Here is a 27,941-nt window from a genome sequence, read left to right as displayed (position 1 = left end):
CAGTAGAAAGAATATTTTCAAAATGACAGAGGTAACAAGTGTTAGTGAGAATGTGACACTGCTGGTGGGGATTTAAACTTTCTCAGTCACTAGGGAAGTATGGAGCTTCTCAAAAAAATCAGAATTAGAACCATCATCTTGATTCGGCACCCACTCCTGAGACATATGCGAAGGAAAGGAAATCGGTATGTCGAAGAGAAATCTGCTCTCACGTGCTGACTGCAGCAAGGTTCACAAGTGCCAAGACATGTTGTCGACCAAGGTTCTTCCACAGATGAAAGGATAAAGGAAATGTGCGGTGAACACAATGGAATATTATTCAGCCATAAAGAACGAAGTCCTGCCATTTGTGGCAACATGGATAACATGAAGGACATCATGTGAGGCACAAGTCAGATGCAGAAGGACCAATTCTGCATGTTCTCATTTAAATGTGGAAGCAAAGAACAGAAGAGTGGTTCCCAGAGGCTGGGAAGGGTGGGAAGGGGGCAGTGGGGGTGGGGCTGGAGAGGATGGCCAATGGGCACAGGGAGCTGCTGGCAGGAGGGATGACCAACGCCCGTTAGCACTGGGAAGTAACCACAGTTGACGTTAATTTCGTATTCCTAGATGCTTAGAATTCTGAATGTTCCATGCACAGAAGACACGGATGTCTGTGGTGACAGTCAGCCCAGTTACACGGAGCTGATCATCACAGATGGAAACGCCACCATGCACCCCACAAACGAGCAGTTAATATGTCTCCATCAAAATCAGGTTTTTAAGGACAAGCACTGTGGCAGTCCATCGGCATAAAGCCACACTGCCTTGGTCTTGACCAGGAAGCTGAGGACCGCAGCTCCTCCTGCTGGCAAGTGCAGCCATGCCAGAGCGCCAGTCCTTGGCCTCCCCTTCCTCCTCACCAGGCTGCCTCACTTTCTCCAGCTGGGCACTGTGTGCCCCCGACTCTCCCCGAAGGCTCCCTCTTGCCCACCTGAATGCGATCTCTGGGCTCCAATCCGAGGCCAGCCCTCTCCATGTTCTCGAGGCTCAGACTCTCGACCAGCTTTGCCTCCACCAGACTCAAGGCTGGGATGCCCCAGGCTCACTGAACACAGGAGCCGCCCAGCAGCTCTGAATGCCGTGTGTGCCTGCGGCTCCCAGATCACTTTTTTAACCCATACCTAGAGCTCCCTGGATACCCAAAAGAGCAACTAAAGCGCTCTTTTAGCTTACTTTAAAATACTAAAACATGCATCTTTTTTTTAAGTTCAGAGTTGTACACTTCAGGAACTGAAGATCTCTGTGTTCTAGCTCCCAGTTTCATTCCTTTCCCCACAAGCCCCTGCCTGCACTAGCCATCTGTTGCTTAAGCCACCCTGGCCTTCACTCTGAGCAGCCCTCTCCATGGCCACTTCAGTATTCTGCTGCAATCCTGCTGCTCTGCTTTCCAAGTGAGCCCAGGATTCTTGGTGAGGGAGGTGTGTGCTCTGCTGCTCAAACACATGGCAGTGAGACAGAACTCAAGAGAAAGCTGGGGTAAGCAACAAGATCTCCTACAACACCACAACAGAAGCCAATTTAAAAAGGGCAAAGGACTTAAATAGACATTTTCCCAAACATAAACAGATAGCCAATAAGCATATAAAAAGATGCTCAGTACCACTCATCATTAGAAAAATAAAAATCGAAACCACAACAAAATAGCACGGCATAGCCACTAAAATGGCTATTACAAAGCGTAAGCAGGATATGCTGGAAAGGTGGAGTGTGCAGCTCTGCAGCCATGGTGGGCAGCAGCTTCTGGGAGGCTAACCAGCGGTGCTGCATGATCCTTCTGGGCACACCCCAAAGACCTGGACGTAGGGATTCACAGACGCCCTACCCCTTCGTCACTGCAGCACTGCTCACAATGGCCACAAGAGGGAGCCCGCCCAAATGTCCACCCACACTTGGATGGTCTGCACTGCTCTCCAGCCACCAGGATGGAAGCCGGAAACCCCACCCCGACCTCACTGCACTTGCTACAACCTCGAAGACGCTATTCCAAGTTAAAGAATCCAGACCTAAAGGGACACATACAGTTGGAGGCACTGACAGGAGGTGCCTGGGGAAGCAGATCACAGAGTCAGAAAGGAGATCAGAGGCCAAGAGAGGTGGAGTGACTAAGGGGTGCAGAGTTCCTGTACGGAATAATGGAAGCTTGGGAATCACACTGTGAATGCAATTAATGCCACTGAATTTTGCACTTAGAATTATTTAAATGGCAAATTTCTTGATATATGATTCTGCCACATTTTTTAAAAATTGATAATATACAAAAAAGTTAGCTTGTACACTTTAAATGGAAAATTTGTAAGGTGTATGAATTGTAACCCAACAGACCTTTAAAACAGTCTCAGCAGAGTCCTGGTAGAACTTGATGAGTTCTTCATGAAACCCCAGTGGAAGAGTAGAAGGCCAAGAACTGTTGGCACAGCCACGGAAAGCAAGGGGACCAGGCCTGTGGGGTTCAGAGCACGGCAGTTGGCGTGGGATAGGTGGGCAGTACGCAGGGTGCAAGCAGGGTAGGGCTGAGCTGGGTGAGCCCAGGAGGCCCCACCCGTGGGACGCAGTGGCCCCCTGGGAGACGTCAGCATTCACACACCTCCCGGCCACCGCAGGCCCAGTGAGAGGCAAACCAGAAAACCAGAGAAGACACAGGAGGCAGTCTGAGGGAGACAGTAAAATCACACCCTGCAAATCAATGGGCTGGTAAGTCTAACTACCATGAAATTTAAACTATACCCCAAAAGTATTACAAGGACAAGTAAAAGAAAAGGGTATCTGTAATGCATGGAACTGAGAAGGACTGGTTTCCATGACACACAAAGACTTCTTACATATACACGTGAAAATCATAAAAAGAACTTCTCAGAAAAATCAACAAATCACAAGAGGAAAGAGGGTGCTCAGAACCACCAGAAGTCAGGGAGACGGAAACTAAGATGATGAGGAGATGCCCCTTCACACAGCCAGAGCAGGAGCGGCCCAGTGGCATCTCCTGACAGCTCTGCTGAGGGAAGAGAAGACGGCCATGGCCAGAGAGTTCTGAATGAGCAGCCCTGCAGCTCAGGTACCACTTCCCACCCAAGAGAGGCAGGCGAGCAGACGCTCACCACAGGCCCTGTGCCACGACAACCAGAAACAGCACACGGCTTATCACAGGAGAGGGAAGTCAGCTGTGGGATGAGCACACAACTGCATGTCATTCTACCACTAAAAAGGACCAGCATGCAAAAGTAAATACCCCCCTAGACATCAGCAAACAATGCTGAGGGTCAAGGGCAAGTCACAGAATACATCCATGTGTACGCCACTCACATTCCCGTGCTGTTGCGCCCTTCCAAACCTGTACTGGGGTTGTCCATTTGTTTGCTTTTGTTCTTTGTGGTCCTGGGGACTGGACCCACGGCAGTCTACCACTGAGCTGCACCCCAGCCCTCTCTGAATTTTATTTTGATCCAGGGTCTTGGTAAGCTGCTTGAATTTGTGACCCTCCTGCCTCAGGCTCCTGAGTGCTGGGATGACAGGTGTGCACCACCGTGCCGGTCATGGTGCCACTCTGCGTGGATACAGAGGTACAGAGTGCAAGGTGGGCCACCCGCTCACACTCATGCACTGAAATGACTGACTCAGACTGGTGTAGTCACCACTACGAAAGCAAAAGGGAAGGAAGGAGAAAGACCCTGGCTGGGGGGCTGCGTCCAGAAGACCTCGACCACATCTGCGGTGTCTCGCTTCTCCACGGTTAACTACCAGGACAGGCACGGTAGAACAGCACGTGGGCACACGGCCAGCAAAAGCAAGGCCACAGACAGCACGAGTGACCTCAGAGGGAAATGCTTGCTCTTCCTCAGCACGCGGGGGTCCAAGGCGCCTGTCATTCACTGACTCGCCCAAGCAGGCAGACGGGAAGAACACAAACTTCCTGTGGCGCGCAGGCATGGTATGGTTGCATGGGGCAGGAAAGCAACTTTCATCTTTAAATGAAGGGCTCAAAGGTGCTTAGGCCAGGCAGGAGCATATCTGCAACCTTAGGAGCAATGACACAAAATCCCCTCCAAGGCTGCGCACAGCCCTGGGGGAAAGTGCAGCCTGCAGCAACGTCCTAGAACTCGGACCCAGCACCTGAGTTGAGAGGCCGCTGCCAGGTCCCTCATGTCTCAGGAAGAACCTGATGCTCCTGCCAGCAGCAGATCCACAAGGTGCCCAGAACGCAGCACACAGGGAGCCACAGCTTCGCAAGGTAGGAGGCATTTCCTACATGGGTCAGCAGATGGAAGTGGGAAGACTGGACGAGACCCAGATCCTGTTGAGGGTCCGCCTTCTGTGCCAGTGCATCTGAGCTACGATAAGGGAATGTGCCTTACTCACGTGGCACGTTAACCCAGGAATTACAGTTTAAAGCATCCAGGGAAATCTTGGACCTAGGCTTGAGATCTTAGGTGAAAAACTTGTTGAGTTTTTAAGAAGTATTGGGACAGTTAAGCAAATTTATGATTCAACATGTTGATACTTTAATACACAAAATGTAAGTACTCAGGAAGTTCTGGATATAGTAAATTTACAAATGAAATTTTTAAATGACACTAAATTTATAAAATGTGATAGAATATTAGCATCTCCTTGAAATTGATTGTTAAAAATTGCTAAAAACCTTTGAGAATTTTTCATAAGTTTAATCTAAAAGTTTTCAAAAGAACTGGTTTTTGATTTCTAACTATAAGAAAATCCTGATTTTGGGAAACTAAAGTAACTTCTTAAAAATCTTTCTATGCATAAAATCCATTCTTAAAAATACCAACAAAACCACATTTATCATGAAGGGTTTTCTTTAATATAAAAAAATAAGAATTACCACCACAATCCCACTTAATATTGTCTCAAGAGTTCTGGCCAGGCTAAAAGAATGTGAATAAAAAGTGAGGAAAGAGCCAGGCGCAGGGGTGCACGCCTGTAATCCCGGAAGTTCAGGAGGCTGAGGCAGGAAGATGGCGAGAGTTCAAAGCCAGCCTCAGCAAAGGTGAGAAACTAGGCATCTCAGTGAGACCTGTCTCTACATGAAATACAAAACAGGGCTGGGGATGTGGCTGAGTGGTCAAGTGCCCCTGAGTTCAATCCCTGGTACCCCCCCCAAAAATAAAATGAAGAAATAAATAGACAAGTGATCATTGCTGGCAGCCACCGAACTCCAGGGAACTATTAAGGACAGAGTGTCTCCCTAGACCTGCAGAAGGAGAGCTCTCGGCCCCACAGATCAGCAGTCGGACACTGGGCCCCAACAGCAGCCACTGTGGACGCTGTGGCCTTGCGGCGTTGAGGGCCTACAGTGTGCCCGTGCCACTTGCTGAGGTCGGAGAGTGGCGCTAAGCTCAGGTGGCAAGTCCAGCACTGTGAGGCCGAAGCAGCGACAGGAAAGGACAGGCAGGAAAGCAGCCTGCTCTGAGGCCTCCTGTGCTGAGAAGTACAGAGGGGAGAAATCCAGACTCCTGTCCAAACCATCACAAAAGCAGCGCTGTCTGGCTCTGTGTAAGGCCCGGGGCATGAGATCAACAGCAGCGTGCACACTGACAGGCTGACTCCAGCCAGGACAGTTAGAGAACAGAGTGGAGTGCAGGCACGAGGGCGTCAGCCTCTCAGACCACAGAGCAACTCCTCTTGAGGGTGGAATCGGGCTGAATGAGGCTACGGCAGACTATTTCTGGTGCACAAAATATCTATTTCTAAACGTGATTCTCCAAATCAATCCAGAGACTCTGACAAATGAAACAATATCATAGCAGGAAATCTTGGAACTGCAACAAAATGACCTCGAAATTCATCAAAAAACCAAGAAGGAAACACTGGAAAGATGGGAAGACACTCAGCAGTCAGGACCTCTCCTTGTGCCCACACTGCCTGCTCCCTTCTTGGCTCCAGGTGGGACGTGCTCTGGAAAGACCAGTGAGGAAGCACAGAAATCCTGAAACCAAATGGCAAAGGCAAGCGCTCACACTTGTTAGGGGTGGAAACCGGAAGAAAGTGGCAGCTAGGAGCAAGTCCATGTGCTGCGATGACCAGGGCTCCCGCAACAAGCACCGTGGTGCAGCCAGCCATGCCTGGTCCACTGCCAGGGTCAGTCCCACCAGAACATCACGCTGAGAGGTCTCAGATACAGGTGGGCACCACAGCCTTGTGACCTGCAGCGCTCAGCAATGGGGAACTGTAGGGTGACAGCACCGAGCGGCCACTGCAGAGAGTGATGGCCGTGAGAGGCTGGAAGAGACAAAGTGCTGCACCCACAGCCCAGGGAGACTCGTGCCAGAAGGAAGGCAGACACCTGCTGCATCTCGTCCGCTGCTTCCCTGAGGCCTCCGAGCAGACTAGCTGCAGGCACAAGGCAGGCCCACGGGCGGCAGAGGGGCAAGGCCTCGAGGGCACAGGGTCTTGTGGAGATGAGGTAATGCCCTGAAATCAGACCACGAGGAACGTTCAGAACACCACTGAACTGCACCTCCACACGCTGCAGTGGGCAGATGCAGATTCTTACATCGAGCGTGAAATGCACAGCTGTTCCTGCCCCAGAGTGACCACCTGTGTGCCCACAGCAACAGCAGAACATGCGGACAGGCCCAGGATGTGGGCACACACAGGACGGCATGGACACAAGGTGAGACAGGACAGCAGGCCCTGGGAAGGTCCACAGTAAGCACCTGGCTGGGGGGACCCTGAACACACCCCACACAACCTGGGCAGCTCGAGTGCACAGCGCTGGCAGCCTGCCCCTCCACGCCCGACAGCACAGCAGCGTCCAGGACCCCCGCCTCATCCCTCACACCCAGTCACACCCACAGGGCCACCCACCTCCTCAAGAGCTGCCAGTGACTGAGAAACTTCTGCTGCCCCAGGTGCTAGGCATGGAGGCCACCCATGTGCCCGTGCACCCCCTCCTGCCCCGGCCACGCTGGGGGTGCCCACAGAGCTATGCTGCCCAGATCCCTGGCCCACGTGCACATGCCCTGGAGCGGTCTGGGGCCAGCGCTCAGAACCACAGTGAGGAAGAGGCAACTGTGCCTCTGTAGGCACGTGCAGAGCTCATGCAGCCCCACACTTGCCCCTCAGGAAAAGGGCAACTGTCCCCCACTTCGTGGGATTGGGAGCAACCTCCAGGCAGGACCAGCAGCTCTACCTCCAGGTTCCCCTATCGAGTCCTGGCAAGGAAGCGAGACAGGGCGGCAGGTGTCTCCGTGGCCAGGACAGCCAGTGCTGCCTGCTGCCCCAGCACGGTCACCACAGGTATCCCCTCTGATGCTCGAAACATCCCATTAGAACAGTCAGTCAGCAACAAGAGCCTGGAGGGCAGGCGCAGCATCAGCCCTCGGGATGGCTGAGACTCTCAGGATGGGAATTGGGACCAGGCCCCTGCTCTTGCTGGGGGCTGAGGCAAGAGGTATCTCAAGGGGCTGCTCAGCCCCTCTGGGAGTTTAAGGCCCTGCCCTGTCAAGCCCAGGAGACGGGACAACGACGCTCCACCCTGGCTTGATGTGTGCCCTGAGCTCGGCTGGTCAGCCCAGAGGAACCTGAGCCCTGGGCCTGGATACCAGGAGTTGGAGCTCCAGGTCACAAATTTGAGGCCAAGCCTGCAGGGGACAGTGCCTGGCTTGTCTGCATGGCCTGTCCTTCACCTCCCACACACATGTAGCAGTGGGGCTCACAACCTGCAGCTAGGCTTCTGTGAGACACCACTGTGCCAGCGGCACTGACACCTGCCAACAGCAGCGTCCCTGCAACCTGCTGTCACCAGCAGGGCGAGAGGACAGGAGGCATCTAGGAGTGCTCCACGGCCAGGTGGAGCACGCCGTGTGGGGTTCTCCAGGCTGGGAGCAGCCTGTTGAAGGGAGGCTGCACAGAAGGGCAGCACCATCTCTAGGAACTGCTGTCCTGAATTCCAGGTGCCAGCTCTCACTCAGGAGGCTACCAGCGTTGCCATGGGAACAGCACAGCGGCAGTCTGTGGGGCTCCGCCAAGGACACCGCAGCTTCCTCTCAGCCTTCCAACCCAATCCCCATACCAGGAAGCTCAGCCCCAGAGCTCCTGGGCCCCCACCCTGTGCTAGGGGCCCTGGCCTGCTCCACCCAAAAGGCCTCAGACAGGGGAGAGGAAAGGCTGGCATGTGCACACCCCATTCCCAACATCACACCCGATGGTGGGCAACCAGGGCTCCCAGCACCTCGGACCTTGGTTCCACTGCACTGTGTTTATAGGACACTGATGTGCTGGGCTGGGCTGGGCGCTCGACCCAGGATAGGTAGAGCCAGGCAAGGATCTGGTCAGTGACCCAGAAGGCCCCAGTGCTCCTGCTGACATACACAGCAGAATGTCACTGTCCCTGCCTGGAGCCCCAGAAAGGCTTCAGTCACAGGCCGTCACCCTCCTCACTCCTCACGGAGGTGGTGCAGGACAGAGTGAGACCACAGATAGACTAGTGTCCTCCAGGCCCAAAACCGCTCCTCAGGACTGAGAGGACCCCCAGGGGTGACGCTGTGGCTCCTCATACCGACCCTCAGCTCCTGGGAGAGGGCAGCCCCAGGAGGAGGCATGTCCTTGGGCTGGCTGGGGTGCTCTGTCCAGCTCAGAGAAGGACGGCTCTGGCCAAGTGCAGTCCAGCTCTGACCAGCACAGTTGTGCTGCATGGGGACATCCCAGCAGCCGTGCCCACCCAGGAGGGGTGCACAGCTGGCTCCCACAGACCTTCTCCTTTCTTTCCTCTTCAGCAGTGCCACACACTTGCTGGGCAGGTGCTCCCCACTGGGCTGCATGCCTCACCCTTTGGGGTGTTATTCCTCCCACATGCTTGAGGACCAGGGTGGTCTAATGGCTAGGGTCAGGGCCTCCGATTCAGGTTAGCTGGAATCCCCACTCTGGTTCCTCCTGTCTGCGTGGCCTTGGACAAATGTCTGAGCCCTCTCAGTTCCCAGTATGTGAAATGGGGGTGCTACCTCCACCCTGCAGGAATGAGGAGCCCTGCCAACCCTGTACCTTAAAGGACAGGTTCAGAGTGGCCCCGCTGAACAGAAGGGTCAAATAAGATCCAGAGACCCTAATTAATGTGGAAAGGTCCACGCTTCAATTAAAAAAAAGTCACTCCTCATGCAAAACACTGGGAAGAGCTCAATCCGAATGGAAAAGGACAGTGACAGGCCATCCCAGATGCACAAAGCAGATCAGAAGACAGAGGGCAGAGGGCATGAGACGAGAGACGGAAGTCTACCCCTAGGTGCACAGCCAGGCAACACGCGTCTCAGCAGACCAGGGGCAGAGTGAGGGGAGCAGAGGAGCAGACAGACAGGAAGAGCCTCAGGACCTTCCCAGAAGGGAAGCAGAATGGCAGGGCCAAGCCCACATGCAGACTCGGTCGAAGAGCCCCAAGGCAGCCACCCTCAGCAGCTGCTGACTTAAGAAGGCTTGTGGACCCCAGGGATGGTGCCAGAGCTCGGCCAGCAGACGACCCTAAAGAAAGTTCCTGGACAGGGAGGACGTGAGGGAGACAGGAATCGCTGGCCATGGGACTGAAGAGCGACGGAAGGAGCAAACAGTGTGCAGACACAATGCCACCTCCTCCTGTGAGTGTCCTAAAATGAGTTTGATGGTTGAAGCAAAACAATGGCATACTCTGGTGTGTTCTATGTGTGTGCAGGAGAAACACTCAAGATGGTCAGATGATAAGAGAGCACAGCGACGGTCATGGGGGCTCGCACCCTTCCTGTGAACTGGTAAATGGTCATGTGGGGAGACCGGTAAGTTCGGTATATATGATGCAATACTTAGGCAAACACTAAACAACTATCAAAGAAATGTGCTCAAAAATGCGACAGATTAGGCTGGGATTGTGGCTCAGTGAAAGAGTGCTTGCCCAGCACACGTGAGGGACTGGGTTTGATCCTCAGCACCACATTTAAATAAATAAAATAAAGGTCTATCGACAACTAAAACAATGTTTTTTAAAAAATGCTATAGATGGGGGGTGGGAGGGTGGCAAAAATGGAGGAAGGAGGGACTGTGTAGAGGGAAAAGAGGGGTGGGGGGGAAGGAAAAAAAATAACAGAATGAATCAACAACTATTACCCTAGGTAAATGTATGATTACACAAACAGTACGCCTCTACTTCATGTACAAACAGAGAAACAAGATGTATGCCATTTGTTTACAATAAAAATGAATTTTTTTAAAAAATGCTATAGAGAGCTGGAATATAGCTCAGTTGGTAGAGTGCTTGCCTCGCATGCACAAGGCCCTAGTCCCACAAAAACAAATAAATAAATAATGCTATAGATTGATCAAAATGAATTCTAAACTGCTCAAGTAAACTAAAGGAGGGAGGGAAAAAATCAGAAAACTGAAAAATGGAGAGATCAAACAAAAATATTAAGTATTAGGATTAAGTCCTAACATAATAATTACATCAAATGGAAATGGTCTAGAAAAGCAAATAAAAACAACTGGTATAGTGGACTAAAAAAATGATCCAATTGTCTATCAAAAACTTCAGATATAATGATATAGGCAAGTTGAACATAAAAAGATAGAAGATACATTATGCAAATATTATTCAAAGAAAAGTAGCAGTAATTGTATTTATAACAGATAAAGCATATTTCAGATCAAATAAAATGCCCAGAGACAGAGGGAAATACATGAATGAAATCTACCAAGAAGATCTAGTAATTTTTTTTTTTTTGTACCAGGGATTGAACTCCAGGACACTTAACTGAGCCACATCCCCAGCCCTTTTTTATATTTTATTTAGAGACAGTATCTCACTGAGTTGCTTAGGGCCTCACTAATGCTGAGGTTGGCTTTGAACTGAGACCCTCCTGCCTCAGCTTCCTGAGCCACTGGGATTACAGGCGTGCACCACCATGCCCAGCCAAGACCTAGTAATTTTAAAACATGTATATCTCAGTCTATTTGTGTTGCAACAAAATACCTGAACAACTGCATCAGAACAAATATCTAAGACTGGCACTTATCGAGTTATTACGGCATCTATTTCTTGCAATTCTGGGAATTGGGAAGTTCAGGGTCACAGTGACAGCAAGTTCCTTGTCTGGCGAGAGGGGCCCAGTCTCTGTTCCCACGACAGCACCCTGCTGTCACATCCTCAGGAGAGGAGAAAACTGTGCTCCCAAAGAACCACAGAGATGGACAGTGGCAGCCCTGGTGGCCCTCTCAGCCCCACTCTAGGGCCTGACCCCACCCGTGGGGGCATGAAGCAGTCACCTGCAAAGTTCCGTTCATTAATACGGTGGCACTGGAGACAGGTTGAAGGGAATGAGGGGCACATATCCTGGCCACAGCACGGACTACGACAAGCAGCATCCAGAGCCAGCATCGGGGACATCAACCCCTCCTACCAACAGCTAAGGGACAACCAGACAAAACACCAGCAAGGCAGAGAAGGCCACATAATGCCTTCCACAGCAGGAACTGATGACAGCAGAATGCACATTCTCTTCCAGGGTCCACCGAACACATCTCTGTATAAACCACACCCTGGGCCTGAAGCAACTTAACAAAATTAAAGACTGAAATCATATTGTGTTCTCTGACCACAATGTAATCAAACTGGAAATCACACGCCCGTAATCCCAGGGGCTTGGGAAACTGAGGCAGGAGGATCAGGAGTTCAAAGCCAGCCTCAGCAACAGCAAGGCGCTAAGCAACTCAATGAGACGACTCAGTGAGATCACTAAATAAAACACAGAACAGGGCTGGGGATGTGGCTCAGTGGTGGAGAAATACATATTTCTTTAAAAAAAAAAAAAAAAAGATACTGGAGCTAGGCACAGAGATGTATGCCCATAATCCCCACAGCATAGGCAGAAGCAGGATGGAAGTTCAAGACCAGTCTCAGCAACTTGGTGAGACCCTGAAATAGAAAAAAAAAAAAAAATAGGGCTGGGATGTAGCTCAATGGTCAAGTGTCACTGGGTTCAATCCCCAGCAAAGACAGACCTGAAATCCTGCCCGTCTGGGTCTGAGGCAGCAGGTGTGGGCAAGGCGAAGATTCCCCAGGTCCCTCAGATTCCCAGTCTCAGGTGCCACTGATGGCCTCAGTGGAAGGCAGGGCTCACGTGCCACTGAAGACCCTACCCTGAGGGCTGTGCTAGCCCCCTGCCTGGGCCAGGAATGGACAACCAAGTGAGGATGATAGCACATCTGCTCCCATGCGGCTCACTTAGTGCTGCCGAGACCTGTTGCTCAGAAAATGGATTCGTTTCAATACATGGCTGCTCACTGACAATGCACCTGGTCACCCAGGAGTCTGACGCATATGCCCAAGATCAGCGTTGTTCTCATACACCAACACAACGGTCACTCTGCAGCGTCGGTCAAGGAGCAATCTGAACTTGCCAGTCTTATTAGGTAGGACGTATTTACTATGAGGCTACAGCTACCATAAAACGCTTCCTCTGATACACGCAGACAAAATAATGGAGAACCTTCTGGAGAGGACTCACTGCTATAGGTAGCATAAGGAATATTTGTGATCCTTGGGAGGAGAGTTGACCCCAACCCTCCTGGATGAATTTGAAGGGTCAAGGATTCAGTGGAGAAGGTGGAAAGAGCAATAAAACCAGAAGCCAGGCCTGAAGGTGGCTGAATTACTGCAATCTCAAAGCAAAATCGAAACGGAGAGGAGGAGCTTCCTGAGGACAAGCAAAGAAAGCCGGAGGAGAGATGCTCCTGGTAAAGGCACAGTGAGCCCTGCTCCAGGCCTGAGATGCTAGCACAGAGCAGGGCGGTGAGGCCTGGCTGCAGGCAGGAGACCCTCTCGGGTCACTGAGAAGGCCTGGTGAGGGGCCAGCAGCTGCAGCTTCACTGCTGTCTCCAGGGCCTCCCACCCCCAGCAGCCCCACCTCCACCAGCAAAGGAGACCCCCACAAGGTGCCCGTTACCAACTCTTAGCAATGGCTTTTAAGTCAGGTGTGTACGCTGTTCCACTGACTACAGGGTAGTGTAAACACCAATTTCATAAGCACTAAAACCAAACGATTCACCTGACTGCTCTCCTGCTCACTCACATCACCATCAAGACCCAGGCCCAAACCCGTACTCAGGCACAGTCCTGCCGACGAAGCTGCCGCTCACACATTCCCTGGGCCAGGAGACAGGCGGCAGCATAGTCCAGGAGAGGTGTCCATGGGAATCCGGTGTCACCAGCCTCCCAGGGAAGCTCTGCAGCGGTCCCATCTGCCTGCAGGTGCACAGCCCCCCCGTGTCCGGGGAGCAGAGGGCTGACGTCCTGTCCCTCGGGGGGCATCACCTCCCCACAACACTGCTCCCAGAACAAGGATCTTAGACAGCAGTATGGGAGGACCAAGCAGGCCCCTCAGGGACTCCCCGTCTCAGACAGGAGGACCCACTGCACCCAGGGCTCTCCCGCTCTGCTGGTCAGCAGCCCAGCACCCACGCCTGAGCCAGGCTGGGAGGGTCCTGCCTCAGCCCTTCCTCTGCTTGTCACTCGTGGCTGCACTGAGGCCACCAGGCTGACTCTGCCAGGAGGGAGAGTGGGAAGGAGCCCCAGGCCCACAGCAGAGGGAGGCCGGGAGAGAACACGGCATTCGGCCAGGGCTCACCATGCAGCAACAGTGTGGACAGGGACACCTGGAGGCCTCGGCCTGCATCCCCACCTGGCTCTGGATTCATCCTCACCACTCAGTCTATGGCCACCGTGAGAACTGGCCATCAGCAGGCCAGGAAGAGAGGCTTCAGAGAAGCCAGCCCTACCCACTAACCTATACCCAAGCAGATAGGGCCAGCTGCTGAAGGCACTGGGTCTGTGGGGCTTTGTTAGGAGAGCTGGCAGACCCCCGCAGTCCTTCCCGGGAAAGAGCCTGTCAGGAGAGATTCAGGGCCTCATGGGGAGAGCCGGAGGAGGGAGCCCTCTCAGGAGGGTGGCCAGCTGGTGGGGGAGAGTGGGTAGGAGAGACACAGGCCCCTCACTGGAGGAAGACGGCCGGGCCGAGCACGGCTCCCCAGAACAGCACCGAGGACAGAGCCCCACTCCCTCCCACAGGCTTCTGTGCTCTGGGGAACCAGGGCGTCGTGACAGGATGACAGGCTCCTGGAACGATCTCCTGGACACAGGAGACGGGGGTCGCGGCTGGCGACAGGATGCCCTGGGGAGTGCCGGCGCCCAGCTGGGAACTTGCGTTCTAGAAACGCGTGCCTACCGGCAACCAGAATGAACAACGGCTCAGCAGAGGGAGCTGCAACAAGGTGAAGGGGGCTGGATGGCAGTGCCCTGCCCTGCCCATCCCAGTGACCCTCTGCTTTCAGCCCAAGAAGGCTGGGAGCCGGAGCTCCTGATCTAGAGAGCCAGGCTGCGGTGGGCAGCTGCCTACAGGCCCCTTTCCCAGTCCAGGGACCAGCTCCGGGGGGAAAAGCACTGGCAAGTCCCCACCTCTGGAAATCACAGCTCTGACGCAGTGTGAAGAGGGGCGGGGGACCGAGCAGGGCCCGCGGCTGCCGGGAGCCCACTACCCTGTGCCCACAAGGACCTGGCCCTTACCAGGCATGAACCTGAACTCTGGCTACCTCTGTGGGGCATGAGCACAGAATGCAGACCAGCCGCCCCGGCCACCATGTCATGCCAGCCTGGCCATAGCAAGCTGCAGCCCTAGGGAGCAGAGTGGCCAGGTTTGAGCCTAGGGAGTTGGCCACAGATCAGCCCAGGATGACCATCCCAGGAGTGGGGCAGCTCTCCAGAGGCAACCAGGTATCCCCAGGCCAAACAGGTATCTGACCCACAGGGTGCACAGGCTCCAGGGACGTCCAGGCAAGAGGGATATGTGGAGTTTACAGTCCTCTCAAATGATTCAACAGTCCTGACAGTCCAGATACACTGGCTAACCACAGGGTCAGAATCCTCCCTGCTAGTGCCCCTTGCCCACCCACTTGCAAGTCTGGGGCCTGGACCCCAGGACCCACTGTCTCCCTGCCTTGTATCCCTGGAACTGGGTGGGCCCTGAGCTGAGACTCCCAAGGCCTCCAGCTAACTCGAAATCTAGTTGCCTCTCAGCATAAGGCTCATTATGGCCAGTCAGCAGACCTTCTTGTCCCCACCTACATCCCTGCAGGCCTTGACCACCACGCTTCCTGATCAGTGGCTCAGGAAGTCAAGCCTCTCTGTGGGACCTCAGAGGGGAAAGGGAATGTACACCTGAAAACCACACCTGGTGCCCAGTCTGTGGTCACTGGCAAGAGCTTGGAGTGCAGAGAGGACCTGGCTACTGTAGATCTCCACTGTGAGCAGGAAGAGAGGCCAGGGCAGGACCTGGTCCAGCAAGGTGTGAACATATGAGGCCCATGGCCAAATCTCCTGGCTCTAGGAGTAACAGGTGTGTAGAGGCCCAGCCTGTCTCAAGATGCAGTGCTGGGCAGGTGTGGAGGGTGCCCTGTGTAGAGCAGAGTCCCCAGGGTCTAGACACTGACCTGATGCCCCTGCTCAGCAAGCCAGCCCCACTCTGCCCACCCCAACCAGCAGCTTCTGGGCCCAGTTCTTCAGGGGGCTTGCCCTGACCCTGGACACACACAACTCACTGATACCCAGGAAATGACCGGCAGGACCAGAGCCTGCCCTGACTCAAGTCTGGGCAATCTGGACACCCACTTTCTCCAGAATCAGCCAGAAGCTCAAGTCCCTGCACACGCAAGGACAGTAGATGGCACCAGGAGGGGCCTGGCCCTGCCCTTCGATCCAGGAAAGTGTGAGGAATCCTGCGACAGAGGAAGGAGGGAGGGTGGGGAGGAGACAGACAGAGCAGGGAAATGAGCTGGGTCCTCTATAAATACCCATGTGGGGGCGTGTGCCAAAGAGGGAGGCTGGGATGCCACCCACCAGGGCAGTGCCTCCCAGGGTCTTATGTAACCAGCACAGGGCTCCCAGCCAGTCCAGGGACATACAGGCTGGTGAGAGGCCACCGACAGGAGGGAGGTGCCCGAGGTGCAGAAAGGTCCTGGACCCACGGCAGCTGCCCTGTGCAGGACCCAGAGCGGGCAGAGGGTCTCAGCACATGCAGGGGCTGTGAGCTCTCAGGAATACCACAATACCAGGAGGGACAGCAGAGACCCCTGGCCAGACCCAATCTGAGTCACCAGTGAGCCCATGGAGACTGCCTAAGGAGACCCGAACCCCAGACAACGGGAAACATAGGGACCCCTCTGCTGCTGCAGGGAACATCTGTCAGACTCGCAGCCTCCACCCTACAGGACCTCAGCACATCTGTGAGGTCACTGAGGGCTTGCAACGAGGATTTCCGTCCTTAGGGGTGACGGGAGAAGGTCCAGTGCACCCCGACCCAGGCGGCACCAGATGCCCCAGTGAGCAGAGCGCCCGACCTGGGTGGCACACCTGATGCCCCATCTGGGTCACAGGAAAGGTCAGGGGCTTAGGAAGCACCTATGATAGAGCTAGCTCTGGTCATTGCTGGACGCACACTGGGGTCAGCCCTCATTCACACCCAGTCACTATGGCTCCCTGTGCTTTCTGTCATCTCTTAAGCCAGGCCTCCCCTGCACCCAGGAAGCACCTGCAACTCCAGCACGAGGTGGCAGCCCTGGCTTGAAACATGGCTGCCACTTTCCCTCCCCACACAGCACTGAGTCCAGAGGGACCTGAGCAGCCATTATCCATCCTGGAAAGAAATCCCAGTTTAATTTAAAGTAAGACCAGAAGCTGTGGTTGGAAACATCCCGAGTGGGGCAGGGACACACTTCTCTGCTGTCCCCAAAGGCGCTGAAGGGAAGCACAGCTGGGCCAGGACAGGGTGTGGACACCTGGGCTTTGTGTCCTGGAGCACCCCCTATGGCCTGGGACAGCGGCTCACTGAGGGGTCTGGGGGGTGGAGGCAGTGAAGCAGTGACAGCCAGGAGCTCAGGCAGGAGCGGAGAGCAGGGGCAGCTGATGGGCTTGGACAGAAAGGCGGCCTAGACAAGCACCAGAGGGCTCCCTGAGGCTCCTCTCTCAGCCTGGACCTCCAGTTGGACCTCCAGTTGGACCTCCACTTGCAGTTCATCCTCATAGAAGCCACAGCCCCTGTGGCCTCCCTGTATCCTCCCAGTGGCTCAGAGTGACCCTCCACCTCTCCTCATCCTCAGCCCCTCCTGCTGCTTCTCAGGGCCCGCCCCACCCACCCCACCCCACCACCAGGAGGTGCAGCCCAAGAGGGCAGGAACCATCTGTGTGATCACGGCTGTGTCCCCAGCAACCTCCTTCCGAGTGATCAAGCAAAGCCAGGACCAGAGAGTGAGGAAGGGCAGCCAGAGGGAGTCTGCAGCTCATCTACTCTCGGCCTCCCCTCCATACCTTCCCTATCTCTGACTTTTTTGGGGAGCCGGGGAGGTACTGGGGATCGAACCCAGGGGCACTTAATCAATGAGCCACATCCCCAGGCCATTTTTATACTTTACTCAGAGACAGGGGTCTTGCTAATTGCTGAGGCTGGCTTTGAACTTGTGATCCTCCTGCCTCAACCTCCCAAGCTACTGGGATTGCAGGTGTGGCCACCACGCCCAGCTACCCTTTGTTTTGTTTCCTACCACCTTCCCGATTTCTTCAGCGTCACACCTGGGCTGAGCCTTTGCTTCCAAACCCAACATGAACAGAGACCAGGCACAGTCCTGAGGACTCACACCCCTTGCCCACCTCCACCAGTCCGAGGAGCCCACATGCCTCACCAGATTCCCAGTCCAATGGACAGGCCTGCACTGTCCAGAACCTCGAACCCATCTTCCCTCGCTGGGTCCTTCTGTCTCCTTCAGCCATGGGTCCGTCTGGTGACACTTGGCCAGTACTCCCTTGGAGGCTGCCTTGTCCCGCCTCTCTGAGCCTTTGGCTGTGAAGCTCCCTCAGGTCAAGTGCTGCCACAGCCCCAGACCCAGCGTCCTGCTCCCAGCATACTCGTCCCACAAACGCCAGCCATGGCATCGTACTGCACCCCTCCCACCAAGCCACCTCCAGGGGACACAGACTGTGTCCAGGTGCTGCTCGGGTCTCTACCAGCTCCCTGCCAATTGCAGACATAAGCTCTGGGCTGCTGGGAAGTGGTGGGCAGCTCCCATGTCCCTGGGGATCTCACCAGGCAGTGGTGGGCACATGGCAGATCCCCCCTCCCTGGGGATCCCACCTGCCTCTCCTGCATTCCCCACATGCACTTCAGCCAGGCCTCTACCCAGAGAGCAGGGTAACTTGTCCCCTGGTGCCCTCAAGTTCTGGCCCAAGTCGCCTCAGACTGAGGAGTTCCCTACTGCCCTGCACAAAGCCCCCCACTTCCTCACAGTGCCTGTGGCTACTCGCCTTCTTCACACCCCACCCCAGGAAGCACTGTGCCCCAGCCTGGGGATATGGCCATGTGCACACAGCGGAAGGGGCAGGATATATAGAGCCACCAGCAGCACAGGGGCACTGGGTGGAGAGGGCTGAGAGAAACGGGCAGGCGGCAGCCACACCCTGGAGGAGGGCCCACAGGCAGGGCCCTGCTCACCCCACTTCCCGCACCTGGATGCCCAGGTGATTAAGGGATGAACGTGTGGGAAGTGTGGGGCAGGAGCAGTTGCAGTGGCCAGAGAAGCCAGCAGAGGGACAGGTGGACAGAAGAGGGAGAATGCTCCCTCCCACCTGCACAAGGAGCCACATGGGGCTCAGGCTGGAACCCCACCCATCAGGGCCCCTCCTGGCCCCTCCCCAGCCTCTCCAAGCAGCACAGAGCATTCCTGGAAGAGCCAGCAGGCAGGGGAGCCCATCCCCAGGCAAAGGCTCCCTTGGGCCCCAGGTGGCAGTAGGACAGACCAGGAGCAGAAGCCCTTCCGACAGCAAGGAGGGACCATGTCAGGGGCCCAGCCACTTATCCCCACCTATCCAAGGGACAGCAGTCTGTGGTCATCCATGGGTTGACCAACTGGGAACAGGGCTCAGGCCTGAGGCTCCCCCTAGGCATGGCCCACCATGCCCAGGCTCAGGGCCTCACAGAGGCACCCCTGTGATCTGCAAGAGACCCTGTAACCCAGGAGGTGGGACCCAGTCCAGACCCCATCCGCCTCCTTAGCCCTGAGCACCAAAGCAGATAGTAAGTCTGGAAGAGTTGAGCAGGACGTTGGTGGGCACCCAGCCTCAGGGACAGGCACCTGGGCCAGGGCAGGTGTGAGTCTCCTCAGGCACCTCCAGGTCCCCCACACCAGCCTCAGAAGCAGAGGGACCCCGGCAGCCAGTCTCACCTCCTGGGGCTTCACCAGGCAACAGGCCTCTGAGCACTAATTAAACAAACCTTAATTAAAACAGCAGAGTGACGAGAAAGGCCTCCCTCCCCCCGCCTGTGCCACCACTGCCCAGGGGACCTCTGATCAGCAGGGCTAGGGACAGGGTTCTTTCCCAGACCCCCACCACGCAGACACAGCAGAGCGGCTTCCCACGTGGCTCCAGGCCTGCACACGAGCCCCAGGGACACAGAGCACTCCCGCCCGGGGTTCCCTGCACCCCTTAGGGATGACAGTAGAAAGAGAAAGAGCCTAAAGCAGGTGCCAATGCCCAGCCCTCTGCAGACAGAGAGCCAGGTCCTAGGATTCTGGGAGTGGGAGGCTGAGAGAGGGACAGGAGCAGGGAGTGGGCAGAGGCTGCAGGAGGGGCCCAGGACAGTTAGGACAGCGGGGCTCGGCCCCTCTCACCTGAGCTCCCTCAAAGGTGAGCTGGCCTTGTCCCCCCCAGGGCCCAGCAGTGGGCCACGCTCCCAACCTCGGGGCCTGGCCTAGAATCCAGGGCTGGCAGCAAGACGCAGGGGCCCTGGCTGTGTGGCTGCCCACCCCCAACAGGAAACCTATTTAGCTTTAACGCTGGCAATTCAGCAAATGCTCATGGTCCCGGCTGGGGCCCAAGCCAGGCTCAGGGGACACTCTGAAAAACAAGATGCCCTTGTCCTCAGAGGCTTCCATCTGGAGCAAGAGAGACGTAAACACCCGTGGTGACTCCTGGGCACCCAGAGGAGAGGCCCGAGCATGGGGAGCTCTGGTCCTCCAGGGGGCGCCTCCCTGATGTCACTGCTGGACCCCAGTTCTCTATGGGGCCACCGAGGGCTTCCTGTAAATTCCATGCCACCAGCCTGGGGCAGGGAGCACCCCTGCTAACGTGTAAAGGTGCCCACCTGGGAAGGGCACAGGAGCAGCTCAACACCAACACCCCAGGTATGCACAGAAGCTCTGGAGCCCACCATCAGCGGCTCCAGCACTGGGGTGCTCAAGAGCCCATGGGTCATGCAGACCCCCTTTCTTCCTCATGCTCAGGAAGCACTGTGGAGGCTGCAGCCCCAGACCCAGGGCTGCCCAGGGCTGCTCAGGGCTGCCCCTCCCTCTGTGGCCATCAGGTCCAACCCCTCCCGCACCTCCCCACAACTAGCAGGCAACAGAGACAGTCAGTGGGCAGGGGAAAGAGCTCTGCCCCCACCTCTCCTTGGAAAGGGCCTCCTCCCTGCTCCCTAGCTGGGTTCTGCACCCCCAGGGCTGCTGAGGCCCAGGAAGAAGAGCCTGTGTGACTGGGGCCACAGCAGCAAGCTCTGCAGAGCAGCTTCCTGTGGCCCTCACTCCCTCCCCACAGCCCTATGCCCCAGCCCCTCAGCCTAAGGCGCCAACCAGATAGATGGAATCGCTGAGGCCCAGGGTCTCAGGCACGTGGAGCAAGGCAGCCCCTGGGCTCCTGGGCTTCTGGGTTGCTGGGGGGACTGCACACTGGCCACTGTGAGGATGGGCTGAGGAGGGACCTTGGGTGGGGGCCTGAGTGCCTTCCCAGGTGGCAGCTGACACACGGCCTCACAGGAGTGGCAGCAAAGAGCTCTGCAGATCCAGGCGGCTTCCAGGACAGGAAGCAGCTCGAGTGCCAAGTGCCCCCCAGATCACAGGCATAAAGCCCTCCCCTCCCGGACCCTCTCCATAGCAGACCCAGACCACGGGAAGCAGACACCTTCCTGGCCACACTGGCCATGATACCCAGTGGCTGCCTCGCCTGTGGGCTCTAAGCAAGCTTCTTCTGAGCCAAGAGCACACACAGACAGCTCCAGGGAAAGCCAGGGCCTCTGTGCCCCCTACCTTGGGCACAACACAGGCACAGTGTGGACCCAGCACCGCATCGATGCCCACATAGGGCACACAGGCCACCTACCCTGTGAGGACCACCACGAAGTCCATGACGTTCCAGCCGTTCCGTAGGTAGGAGCCCTTGTGGAAAGCGAAGCCGAGCGCAATGATCTTGATTCCCGCCTCAAAGCAGAAGATGCCGATGAAATAGGGTTCCGTGTCATCCTGAGGAGAAGCACAGGGCACTGGCTACCTCTGCCCACCCTGCAGTGGCTGGGGCAGTAGGCCCTGTCTCATGGCCACACCCACCATCCCAAGTCTGACCCTCCTGAGCTGCCCAACACCCCAGACTCCTCCAGCCTGCCATGTCCACCACTAGCCTGCATGTGCTCATCTGTTCATGCCCCCTGAAGGGATGTGCCACTGTTGATGGGCAATGTCCAGCATCTCAGCTTCTGCTCCAGCTCAGAGCACCCAGGGCCTGCCCACTTGAACCAGTGGGGAAGGTGAAGAAGACCGTGGGCAGTCTGCAGTAGAAGTCGGTCTCTGTGGACACCTCCCAGTGCCCTCCTGTCATCTCTGTTCTAAGGAGACAAGCATGGAGATCCAGAAGCTGGGCAGGGCCCCAGCAGCCATCTCAGTTGGTCACAGGGCAGTTGTCTGAATAAAGCTCAGCCTCAGAACTCAGTCCAGGACCCACTCACACCTTCAACACACACCTGCAAATCCCAGTGGGAAGCAAGGAAACACAGCAAACCGGCAGCCCTGGCCACTTGAGCAGTGGCATCCATGAGGATCCCGAGGGCAATGCCTTGGTCAGGGCCAGGGGCCTGAGACCAAGACACAGCTGGACCCCCAAGGAGCCTCCCAGAGGTGTGGCATTGAGGGAACAAGTTTTCTATGGCCAGATTTTGAGGAAGGCACTCCAGTTGAAGGGAACAGTGCGACCAAAAGGAAAGCATTTGAGAGGTCCTAGAAAGAGCCCCGTCCTCCACCCCAGGCTCATCCAGCTGGGGCAGGCCCTTGTGGTGACCAGCAAGGAGTGTGGAGCTTGGGGAGAAGAATGCCATGTGAGGATGCAACGTGGCAAGTGACCGGTGCTTCACACACCTGGGTTTAGGGGCAACCAACCCTGGGGAGCTGGGCCAGGGGAGCTGGACGGGGGAGCTGATCAGGGGAGCTGACCAGGGGAGCTGACCAGGGGAGCTGGACGGGGGTAGGGGGCTGGCTGGGGAGCTGGACCTGGAGAGCTGGACATGGAGTGTTAATAGGATTCATGTCTGCACTTGGCAGCAGCCTGAAGCAGATGAAGGGGACTAAGGAGCAGGCCAGCTCCCAGAGCCATGGACATCCTTCTCCTGACAGTGGAAGCCACAGGAGGAACTTTCCTCCAGAGAACTGCTCTGTCCTACATGACAGGGGCCAGAGCAGCATGCTGGACACTGGCTGAAAGAAGCTTCCAAGCGAGGTGGGACTGCCAGCCCCCACAGCCTGCACCTTTCTCCCAGAAGCCTGGCCCCCAAGGGCTCGACCCCAGGTGACATGCCACCACCTTCAGCCAGGACCTCACCCCTTGCCTGCAGCTGAGCTCACAGCAGGGCCAGCGGAAGCTGCCAACACACTAGGGGCCACCATGGCCCAGTGCTCCTGCCCTGCAAAACTGATGCTGACTCATGACAGGGACGAGGCCCCTGGTGGGGTGTGCACCCTTTTGTGACCTCAAGTCTTCTACTGTGGTTAGTTTGAAAGGTCCTCTTTCCCAAGAGGTGGAGCTGCTAATCATCTGCTCAAACAGAACAGCTGGGCCCAGAAGGACACATCTTCACAAAAGGCTTACGAACAGAAAAGAGAAGTGCACGCCAGGCTCCAGGACCAGAGTCCCAGCTGCCCCAGAGCCTCTCCTCTCAGCTCCTCCCAGCCTGGCCCCGGACCACCACCTGGGTGTGCAGGCAACCATGGGTGTGGGTGGTGCTGGGCTTCAAGGAGGTCCAGCCAAAGACAGCTCAGGAAGCTGACGGGTGGGTGGGAAGCAGAGCCCCCAGATGAAGGCCCCACCATAGCCTGGCTGGCAGACCACTGAGAAGCCCACCCTACCCATCCATCCCCACCTGCTGCCCGGGCAGCAGTTCAGCCTCCAGATCCAACTCTCCACAGTCTAGCTGCTGTCTGTCCTCAGAGCCCTTGAGGGCTGGACCTGCATGTAGGACTTGGGTCAGCAAAGAGCTTCTCAGGCCTCCAGGTGGGACACATTCTTCTGATTCTCCCAAAAGATAGCCCCCTCCCCTAGAAGTACACCCCCTACCCGCCCCCACGAAGCCAAACTGCTGCACCTGTGAGGCCCAAGTCCACATAGTTGGATGCCAGGCTGGACCACCCCACTGGCCTCCCTGCACAAACCCCAGTCTGACCCCCGGTTTGAGTCTCTCTGGCCCTACTTACCAGACTTCATGGACAGAGGACTGTGCCTATACCCTAGCGTTTGAGCCTGTACCTCCAGCTTCCTCTCCCTTTCACCCTCTGCTCTGTCCTCTGAAGCACAGCTCACCACCAGCAGGAGCTGGAGGTCCAGAGGAAGCAAGAGAGCCTATCAGCCCCATGCCCAGGTACCCCCAGGGACCATGACAGCCTCACAGCATGGCTGATCTACAACCCCACCAACTTACATGGCCTTCTGTTACCCTCCAGATAGCTCCTCAGCTCCCGGTGTCCACCCGATTCATCTCCCCTTCCACACTGGCCAGCAGTGGCCAGGTGGTCAACCAGAACTCGGCAGGGCACCAGGCCCCACACAAAGCACCTACTGGGCCATATGTCACAACTTCACAGAGTAGGGGTCAGGAAAGTGGCAGCCAGGGTGGAGGGAAGACAGAGCAGAGGCTGTCCCCTGGGGGACCTCACGCCCAAGGCCCACTCTCCTGGCCCTTCCACTTGCCTTTTCCTCTCTGCACTCTGAGGCACAGCAGCCTCTCAGCCCACGCCCAGCCCACACTGAGCCCAGACAAAGGAGCCGGAGCAGCAGAGAAGAGCCAGGGGATGAGACTGTGCCCTCATCTGTGAAGTGATGCTCGCCCTGAAACACCACCCTCTCTGACCCAGCCCTCCAGAGTCCACCAGGCTGGCCTTCAACAGCTGGCTCCTGCCCGGCCCAGCATGCTGCAGAGGTCCTGCCCTGGCCCCTGGTTCTCTCAGGCTCTGTGGCTCAGTGCAGACACCACAGAGGTCTGGAGGACTCCTGGCAGGAAGCTAGTGGTAAAAACTACTTGGAGCGTTTGGGAAGGAGGGCTTCCCTAGGAGGGGCAGATCCTGCAGGGAAAGGGTTCTAAACAGGTCACAGAAGATAACTGAAAAAGGGCCCCAACCCCCAGGCTCAGAGATGCACACAGGAGTCCCATCAGGACTGCAGGGAAGGTGGGCAGCTGACCCATTCTCACCAGGGAACCCATACAACCTGACACTCCCCTCTGGGTTATAAACGCCTTCCGTCACCCCAGGTTTAGAACTTAGATTCTCAGATGAAAGCCCAGAGCAGTGTGCCTGGTGGCCCATCCGGGGTCGGGTGGCTCCAGGAACAGGGCAGATCAGTGGCTGGCTAATGGGACTGAGCTGGGCACGCCAGCTTCCTGATCCTACAGGGAAGGGTCAGCTGCCCAGATTCTATCCTGTCCCTTAATTGAAGTCGGGCGGGGGGGGGGGGGGGGGGTGCTGTCCCAGCTCAGGCACAGATTCTAAAGGAAGCGAATCAGACAAGTTGCTGCCACCCCACCATCCCGTCCCGGGCCCCAACGCCAGCACTCACCAGGCGCTCCGACATGGGCGTCTTGTCGCCGTCAGGAAGGTGCTGCTCCAGGGCCAGCACGATGCAGTTGGCGATGATGGTGGCCAGGATCATGTACTCAAAGGGAGTGTGTGGGTTAAGGACTGGCCAGGAGGCGCCACAGCGGCGGAGGCCGGAGCCGCGCAGTGCAGCAGCCTCGCCAGGCGTCTCCCGAGGGCTGTGGATGGCGGGTCCTGAGCCCACCCCTCCCGCGGGCGAGGGCTGGTCTTCCTGGCTCTCCACCCCTGCCCCTGGGGGCCGCCGAAAGGCGGGGCCTCCGCAGTGGCGGCCGCCAGCCCTCCGCACGTCCGGCGGTCGTCAGCACCGCGGACAGCGCCTCCGCCCCGGCTCCGCCCGACGCGCTCCGCGAGGCAGGGGGCTGTGCGTCCCCAGAGCGGCAGTCCCCGACCCCGCGCAGGCGCACACTCCCACCCAAGGACACGCAGCCACAAGTACCTCCACAGGCACGTGAACACACATGTACCGAGCATCTCGAACGCACGCACGCGCAGCGCGGGGTTCGTGCTATGCCCGCACTCACACGCAGGCACCTGCAGCCAGCACGCGCACGGGCCCGCAACCCTCGGCGCTCACACCTACACAGACACAGATTCGCCCTCGGGTGCCCTCCGCGCGGGCCGCGAGCTCTGCACCCTGACCAGCTCCCCAAGACCAACGAAGGGATGAGCCTTGGGGCAGAGGGACTCCGCCCAGCACCCGCCGGGGCCAGGCCGGCCGCCGCCTTCACGACCACACACGCACAGACACACACAGACGCGCGCGCACGACCACGCGCACACGCGCGCAGAGACCGGCCCCGGAGGCCCCGCCCCGCCCCCTCCTCGCCGGGCCGCGGCGTCTTCGCTGCGCCTCTCCCGGGTCGCACCCTCCACCTGGCCCGGGGAAAGATGGCCACTGGGCGCCGCCGCGACCGGCCCCAGTCCCAGCCTTCCGCCCAGGTCGCCCCTCCCAGACCTGGCGGGCGCGGACCACAGACGCCGCGCCCGGTCCCTGCCCTCGCGATCTCGGCAGTCTCCCCCTGCCCCACCCGACCCGGTCCCTGGCAGGATATGGCCACTCGGTGATGCGCTTGGCGTATTTGCGGACGACGTTGTCCTCGCTGAAGACGAAGAGCGAGCGATTGACGGTGAAGCAGTTCTGCTTGACCGGGATGGGATTGTACAGCGCCATGGTCCGTGCGCGCTGCGCGATGGACTGCTTGTACAGGACCCGCTGGCCCGGCTGCAGCCCTCCAGGGCCCGGGCCACCAGCCCCGCCGGCCCCGCCGCCCCGAGCCCTCTCCCCGCTGCCGGCGCCCCCATAGCGGCCGCCCAGCTCGTCCCCGAAGCGGACCATGGCTCTGGGGCGCAGCGCGCATCCCCGGCCCGGTGGCCCCGGCAGGGAGGACGCGGGGCGCACCAGGCGTTCAGAGCAGAGCAGTCACCAAGCTGCCAGGACAGAACCGGACCTCGCCCGGCCCGGCCGCCGCACCCGACTCCGCGGCCCCGCGCCACGCCCTATAAGGGGCCGGTCACGCGGCGGTGCCCGGCCAATCCGAGACGGCCCCGCCCCCGGGTCCTCGGGCCCCGCCCCCGCCTGGTCGCCCCCACCCAGTTCCAGCCGCGCTCCCGGGCTGCCGGCCCTCGAGGCTGCTCCTAGGCTGGTGCTCCGGGTGCGCCTGGGCTCCGGTCGCCGGCTGAGTGTGCGCTCTCCACGCGCCCCGCTCCGCGCACGGTCTGAGAGACACCAGAAGCAAAGTGGGTGCGCCGGAGTCTTCGGCAGCCGCACTTGGCGCCGAACCTTCGGTCCCCAGAGTCCACACTGCCTGCGCGAACGCCAGGCTCCTCGCACTCCTCCCAGACGGACCCGCGTTCCCCGGAGGCGTCAGCAGTGTTGAGATGCTCCAGTCCGAAGAGAGAGGCCAGGCCCCGGGTTCCCCACTAGGTCCGCACCTCATTGCTCCCTGGAGGCCGCGCGGTCAGCTCCCCTGGCCCTCTCTGCAGACCACCCGCGGCTTCCCAGAGGCCTGGTCTCCTAGGCGATTCTTGCCGCCCTTCTGGTTCTTCGACATTCTTACTAGCCCCAAGTTTTCAGGAGAAAACCTGTCGGGGCCCCAGCCGTTGTTCATACACCAGACCTTGAAGCGTCTACTAGATCTCAATTTTGAGATTCTGCCATTGATGCAATAAGAACAGAATAATGGTGCACCGTCCCTCCTCCCCGTCCCCGTCCCTTTTATAAGCACCCATGTGTCAGGCACTGGCTACTCCTTCGTGGAGGTGGCGTCTTCATACCAAGGATACCAGATATCTACACCGATATTTACATTTTCCCAAATCACTCTTGGAGGGTGGTAGGGGAGGAAGCAGACAAGACTCATCACTCTTGCCAGGACAAACATCCTAGAAACAAAGCTTGCCAGCCTCCTGGAGGAGGCCTTTCTGCCCCAGGGTGGGGGAAGACCCACCTTTCCAGGAAAGGAGGGAGCCTGGAGCACACCTGAAGCTGCCGAGGTGAGGCACACAGAGCCAGTGGGAGCCTAAACTGCAGCAGATTGGTTGTGGATCTACAGAACTAATGGCTCTGGTAGAGGAGTTGGGAGGAACCCTTGGCCCCCGGTCCCTGTACCCTCCATCTAGGCAGGCAACCCAATTCCAGCTAGGAGCAGCCTGCTCAGTACAATTCCGACTTCACTGATCAAATGTCAGTTTCAGGAACACTCTTTCCATCTCCCTCCCTCTCCTGATCACCACATGCACCATGTTCTGTCTTCCTGCTTGTTGCCCCTAGCCCAAGGAGCTGCCACAGCACAAAGCATCACCCATCGGCATCACCATCTCAAACAGAAAGGGCCAGTGTGAAAATTATATCCACTTTTAAAAAATCAACTTACGACATCCTTTTATAACGAAGGAAAGGTTTTTTCATAAGGCTTAAACTTTTATCAGGCAGATGGGACAGATGTCTTCCCCTGAGTGGGCATGAGGCTGCCCCAAAGTCATGG

At 57.2% G+C, this 27,941-nt stretch overlaps 1 protein-coding gene across 1 annotated transcript in view; it reads right to left on the bottom strand.

Annotated features, from left to right (window-relative positions):
* Positions 1-26,425, bottom strand: part of CACNA1B (calcium voltage-gated channel subunit alpha1 B) — a 192,163-nt gene extending 165,738 nt beyond the window's left edge. Inside the window, exons 1-3 of the mRNA XM_079112735.1 lie at positions 26,011-26,425; positions 24,920-25,026; positions 21,209-21,348 (exon numbers count right to left, since the gene is read on the bottom strand). Coding sequence (XP_078968861.1) covers positions 21,209-21,348; positions 24,920-25,026; positions 26,011-26,293 — 530 coding nt within the window. The 5' untranslated portion in view covers positions 26,294-26,425. The remainder of the gene's footprint in view (positions 1-21,208; positions 21,349-24,919; positions 25,027-26,010) is intronic.
* Between the last annotated feature and the right edge of the window lie 1,516 nt (positions 26,426-27,941).

The sequence above is a fragment of the Sciurus vulgaris genome, assembly GCF_902686455.1.
Source record: "Sciurus vulgaris genome assembly, chromosome: 15".
NCBI classification, from domain to species: domain Eukaryota; kingdom Metazoa; phylum Chordata; class Mammalia; order Rodentia; family Sciuridae; genus Sciurus; species Sciurus vulgaris.
The sequence above is the reverse complement of the archived record's forward strand: the minus strand, read 5'-3'. Positions and strand labels throughout refer to the sequence as shown.